Genomic DNA, 6,405 nt, shown 5'->3' with positions numbered 1-6,405 from the left:
GGTTAGAGAGTTCAACCTACAAAAAGCTCTTAAATTTATTGGATACTCTTAAGATCAAATTTTGGGGGCAGAACTAAGTCGTTTTTGGCTGAACATGCATAATACCTGGTGTTCTTTTCTTTTCCTTAAACTCTTTATAGTTTCGAACTTTACTTTCCGCAATTTATTTCTTTACTGCTTAATTCTTGAAGTTTTCTCAAAAACAATTGCTAACTCTGGTTTTGGTCCAAAAAGTTTTTCAAATTATTATTTTTTTCTTCTGAAACACACAATTCGTCCTCTCTTGTGTATGGAGTCACATGTCTTACATACTCTACCGTCTTACGAGAAGAATCCAACACCTTGTTCAACTCAGAGAAAGCGACCCCGACCTTGGTCAATATTGCATGTACTAGGGCCAGAGCTTCACCCGTTTTCTTTATCGTCTGGACAAGCGACTATAGTTTTTCATCCATTGAGTATGGATACTCGAAAGACTCTATAGAGGAACATATCTCTGAAAGTAAGACAAATGCCCATTGAAGCTCTCCTAGACACCAGTTTCTCTATTGTAAGATCATTGACGCATTCCTAAATAGTTTCTCTTTCCTTTCAAAGACAATCAAACAAAAAGACTTCTCCTCTCCTAACAACACTAAATGTGGAAATAGTTGATGCCCGACAAGTATGATATGTCAGGTATGATAACTTCTTTTAGCAAATAACTTCAATCTTACTTGAGAAGTAAGTGTAGTCCTCTTTGGAAATTGAAGCTCGAAACTCCCTGACAGTTCATGCATCAGGGAAAGCAAGGAGTAAATAGAGCACAAACACCTGATTTGACGAAGTTCTTCCTGTATTCTAGCATTCGTCGCTAGAGGACAAATGGACTTTCCTCCCGAGGCACCTCAAGCTAAAAAACTAATGGTCAGACTCCTCCTGACCAAGAATGATTATGAAAGTGGAGAATCCTTCACCATGGCCCAATTAGGATAAATACAAGCCTCCACTTGAACCTGAGTATAGGGTAACTGACCCAACATGGCCCCTCGTAGTTTGAACCCCTCTAGTGGCAAAAGCATTGGTCACACCCACCATAAGAGGTACAACTCGAGGAATTCTTTTCATCTGTTGTAATGTTTTGTAACATTACATATCTTCTGCAAGTCAATAAGGGATATGTTAGAAAGTGAAACACCAAAGTGCTATTAAAGAAAAACGAGGTTTCCCTATGTTACTTACCAAAAATGATTTGCCTATCATCTTTCTAGCCGACATCCACCAACAAACGTGTCTCTATGTATCATTTCCCTTATTTCTTCGATGCTGCATCATAAGAGACAACACCATCAATATAATCTAGACCCTCAAAGAAAGATACCAATTTCTTTTTCAGATAAATCTCCTCTTGAGACATATCATCCATTTTTAAAACATAAGAACCATATTTCTCTAAGAAATGATTATGATGCTAGAAATTTAAGAACATGTTTGAACATTTATAGGAAGGCATAAGCTCTATGATACACATGTTGGCACGAGCCACCTCGATGAACGAAGTATGCTAGAAGTATCGATATTTGATGTGCTTCACACTCTATGAGTAAACCCCGAACATCTAGGCACACTGCCTGAGAGATACCATACCTTAACCTCGCGCCGAATCAACAAAGTTGTGTTGACAGGCATGGTCGACACTCCCTTATTGTGTCCACACCAATAATGGAAGATTTTAATATAATTTTAGCTCACTGGATGTAATTGCGATGAAGCATTTAGTAAATGATTAAACACGCCAACCTCGAAATCATTAAAGGGAAGTCAAAAACTGATCAACAAGAATAAATGTTTATGAAGGGGAATGACACACCTATCTTATTTGTTGCATATTTTATTGTCTTCTTCAAGGAAAATCGCCCCGAAATGTTCAGAAGATCCCACCACCGTGAAGGTATAGCCTATGCCACCCTCACATACAAAAGTAAAGGCAGTATCCAGTGTATCTTGGTCCACTCATACCAATGAGTTATCTCCTGTGGCCTTTTGAACTTTAGGTTTGATGTCCTCCATTATAAGGGGTCCTGTTAACACGTGAAAAAGTGAATATAGGTAGCAACGCGAGGCAAGTTCAAAGCCACGTCTAGTGTTCATTCTAAAATGTATGCAAAATAAGTCACTAAAGCAACAACAATCTCTTTCATCAAACCCTGTAACATTATTCTCCAGAAACCCTAATAAAGAAAGCAAGATAGAAAGAAAGGATAATTTAGGCATTATCTTAAAAAATTGGGAGCTCAAGCGATGAAAGAAGGGGAAAAATCTGGTCAAGAATGAAGACTTGAGCGAGAAATAGACAACAACGGAAGAAATCACAAATGAAGAAGAATAAAAGATTCTCAAACCCACAAGCAACAAAAAAGAGAGGATTAATAGTCCCAGAATCTCTTATATTCATTTCCATGGCAGTGAAATATGCAATCTACTACATTGAGAAATGCAAATTGCACTACCAATTGTCAAGATCTCATCGGGAACGGTTCAGAGCACTTGAGTACCATAGGAAAAAGGGAACATCATTACCAACACGCATATGTGCACACATCAAAGCCTCCCTACGAAACGTCACTAATCAAGAAAGAGAGAGATGTAAAACATGTATGTCTAATGCTAATGACATTCCATTAAGACCCTTCACTTACTTCCATTAAACAGTCAATCTAAAATTATACATTGCAAATCCCTCATTCTTTAGAGTAAAACAAGGGCTTAGGTACAATTGTTTCAGGTCGTTTGCAAAGCCTATAAAGAGCGTCTCAAGAGTGAATCTTAGATTGAAAGACACATAAAGCATATAGATCTTTGATCTAACCAGAAATAGGCAGTTCCACCCTCTAGCACATCAATCATCATCCGATCTAATCTGACGAGTTTCCGCGTAACACACCGCATCATACGCAGGCAATTTTAAGCGCTTTTGATACATAAGGGTAACACACATAATTTTAAATATTCAAATCTATTATCACTGAGCGACTTGGACGTTAAACTATTAACCTTACAGGTCAACCCCACTACACCACATCAAAAATACAAATCCACCGTATCAAGACACAACAATTTCGCTACCTCAATAGTTTCTAACCCAACAATTTCTTTTTCTTTTTTTTAACATTTAATTTTGTAAACTTTTTATAGGTAATGCTAACTTGTGTCCTAGGGACACATATTAAGAACTAATTGTATAAATATTTTCTTGGAATTTGTGTATGATCTTTATCAAAATTTTATAATTAATATTTTTATTATTTTTTTTAATATAAACTTTCTATTTATGAATCACTTAACACGAGTATTTAGAACATAAATTAGCATTACTTTTTTTTATATATAAAAATTTAACTCTAAATTTACCTTAAAAAAATTGGAGTAAACAAATAAATAAATGAACGAACTTAACACTTATAAATGTTTCGCGTGGATACTTGTTTTCTTTCTTTGCAACCAAACAAGACAAACCAAACAAACTATGTTGCAAAGTCATATTTTTTTTACTATAATTTTATAAAATAATAGGAGTAGCATCTTCTAAATCCTTAGCTAGATATTTTCTTCAATCTTAATATCTATAAAAAAAATTATCTTCATCAATCTTCGAGTAAAATGTTGGCAGAATCACGTGAAGTAAGTAACACGTGGTCTCTAGTAATTGCATGCATGACATTCATCCTTATCAAGCCGTCACACGTCATCATTACACGTGCTGAAGATGGTTCTAGCATTCCACAGTAACATTTTGACACGTGGAATCCAAAATTTATTAACATTATTATTCAATCTTCTTTTCTCGTTTATAAACCATAGCTACAACCAGAATACAGTCTAAAACCATATAGGTTGAATTATAAGACAAAAGTATCCAAAAAGAAGAAAGACAACTATTTGTTTCCTAGGAAAGTGTTAGAAAACATGTCCACCACCACTGAGATACCAATTCTCTCTAGGATCGACCGTTTAGATTACATGGTAAGTTGTACTCTGGTTTCAGATATATTTTTTTTAGATTTATTAAATAATTCATCTATCTGATAGAATATATATATTTTTGTCTTAGTTGAAACAGTTAGAGGAAATTAGAGGGTACAATCGATCTCCAAAGAGCTCGTGTGCATCCACACCAACAAGTGGAAGTGATGGACGCGTCTCATCCGTTGATTTCTCTCCGAAGAGTATGGAGAAGCACTGCCGTCCGATCGACACGGTGATGTCGGAGACCGAAGTGAAAGGAACGTTGATAGAGAGGCTCAATCAAGTGGAGGATCGGATGCTAAAGGTATGTACACGTGTGTCGTTCTTGATCGTTGGATAATGTGGTGTATGATAACGTGATTGGGTGTAATGTATTTTGTTTTTGTAGCTAGAAGAAGATTGGATTGCGGAGAGGAGAAAAGAAGAAGAGAAGAAAATGGTTAGGGGGAGAAAAAAGGGTTTGAAACAACTTGTGAAGCAGTGTGTGATCAAGTCAAGAAGAGAACATGATAATGATAACGAGTGATTAAGAAGGTTGAGTTTAGGAATTGTATGCGAGTTATATATTGTTTAGTTAAGGTAGTTGAATTAACAAAAGTGTCATGAATGTGGATTTTGGTTTGGTTTGGTTTTCATTTATACTATTATTTATGAGTAATTAAGTCGTGTATTTATTACTACTGTGGACTATTTCTATGATAAATCACTATCATTGTTTAAGTTTTTTTGGAGCAAGGGTGGCATGTAAAGAAAGTGAATAGGGTTAAGTATTTTATATGTCTGTTTACACATTTGAATTCATTATGGTATCCAACATGAGGACCTTATATGTCTCTTTTGTTGAATAATGATTCTATCGGTTTCCTCTGTCTCAAATTGAACGTAATCGTTGAATCTTTGCACTCATTCAGATTTTATTCCCTAATCACAATTGCTGATATATTTTTTATTTTAACCACGAATTGAAAAAAAAAATTGAAAAGTAATTATTTAAATGATTCAATTAATTTTTTTTAAATTCTTTACTTTCAATAAAGTATTAAATAATTCATTTTAAAATTTTAAAGTTGTTTTCATAAGTTTTAATTTTGGAAGTGAATTTAATTTTTTATAAAAATATGGTAATTATCTTGCAAAATTAAAAAAAATTATAAATAATTTTACATTTAACATTATATCAAATGTTTCAAATCTTTTTTTTCTAAAAAAAATATAAAAATCTTTACATAACAGCGAGTTTAATTTTTTATAAAAGTATGATAGTTATCTTGTAAAATTAATAAATAAGTTTACATTCACATTATATCAAATTTTGAAATTTTAAAATATGAAATTGTTGATACTTAATATAAGTTGGTTTGGATTTTGATCTATGTGACTTGAAATAAAATATTATGTGACTTGAAATAAAATATTAGCGGCTTTAGAGGTCAAATCTCGAACTTTTGGCCAAATTTCGAATAATAGCTTCAGAAAGTTTGAGATTAGATTGAATTTATGATGACGAGTTTTTGAGATTTGAAAAAGATTCAACAATCTCGATCATGAAAATACAGGTGCAAGATCCTTTGAAAGAGATAGACTTGGGAGATGGAAAAGCTAACATACATTAGTGGCCAGAAAGTTTGAGGTTAGATTGAATTTATGATGACGAGTCTTTGAGATTTGAAAAAGATTCAACAATCTCGATCATGAAAATGTAGGTGTAGGATCCTTTTGGAAGAGATAGATTTGGGAGATGGAACGATGAAAAAGCTGGCGTACATTAGTGTCAAAATCGTCCCACATTTAACGACAAAAATGGTTTGCTTTGTCGGGGATTATGATGAAATGTATGGACTTAGTGGCGATCTAGTGAAATTAAAGTTGATCAACCTAGTGAAGCAGACCCAAGGAGGTCCGCGCCATAAATTATGTCAAAGATCAAAGTTGAGATTGAGAGATTGCTCCTAAACAAGTTCATCAGACATGTCAGGTATGTCGAGTGGTTAGCTAATATTGTCCTAGTTATTAAGAAAAGTGGCACTCTCAAAGTCTGTATAGGCTTTAAAGATCTTAATGTTGCAACTCCTAAAGACGTATATCAGATGTTAGGGATAGAGATTTTGGTCGATTCAGTGGTGAGATTCTACCCCAGTCTCCTTGATGGATACTCTGGTTACAACCAAATTTTCATTACAGAGGAAGATATAGCAAAAACAACGTTTCAATGTTTGGAGGCCTTGGGCACATTTGAATGAGTAATGACACCTTTTGGTTTAAAGAATGTTGGTGCTTCTTACTAGAAAGTAATGAACTCGATTTTTTATGACTTTATTAAAACATTCATGCAAGTGTACATTGATGACATATCTATCAAATCTTCATCCAAGGATGGCCACCTCGACCATCTTCGACAAT

General features: G+C 34.3%; 1 protein-coding gene across 3 annotated transcripts; it reads left to right on the top strand.

Moving 5' to 3' along the window:
- Window positions 1-3,824: 3,824 nt before the first annotated feature.
- Window positions 3,825-4,725, top strand: LOC127075758 (uncharacterized). 3 transcript variants are annotated; one of them, XM_051017226.1, is made up of 3 exons: window positions 3,825-4,002; window positions 4,091-4,309; window positions 4,398-4,725. In XM_051017226.1, exons 1-3 carry the CDS (start codon window positions 3,946-3,948, stop codon window positions 4,467-4,469), a joined length of 348 nt encoding a protein of 115 aa, XP_050873183.1. In that variant the 5' UTR covers window positions 3,825-3,945; the 3' UTR covers window positions 4,470-4,725. The 3 variants fall into 3 exon arrangements, with proteins under 3 accessions (XP_050873183.1, XP_050873181.1, XP_050873182.1); XM_051017224.1 differs by having other exon boundaries at window positions 4,394-4,725; XM_051017225.1 differs by having other exon boundaries at window positions 3,837-4,002; window positions 4,100-4,309; window positions 4,394-4,725.
- Window positions 4,726-6,405: the final 1,680 nt, after the last annotated feature.

This window comes from Lathyrus oleraceus, chromosome 4 (genome assembly GCF_024323335.1).
Source record: "Lathyrus oleraceus cultivar Zhongwan6 chromosome 4, CAAS_Psat_ZW6_1.0, whole genome shotgun sequence".
In the NCBI taxonomy this organism is placed as follows: domain Eukaryota; kingdom Viridiplantae; phylum Streptophyta; class Magnoliopsida; order Fabales; family Fabaceae; genus Lathyrus; species Lathyrus oleraceus.
This window is presented reverse-complemented; position numbering and strand designations above follow the sequence as displayed.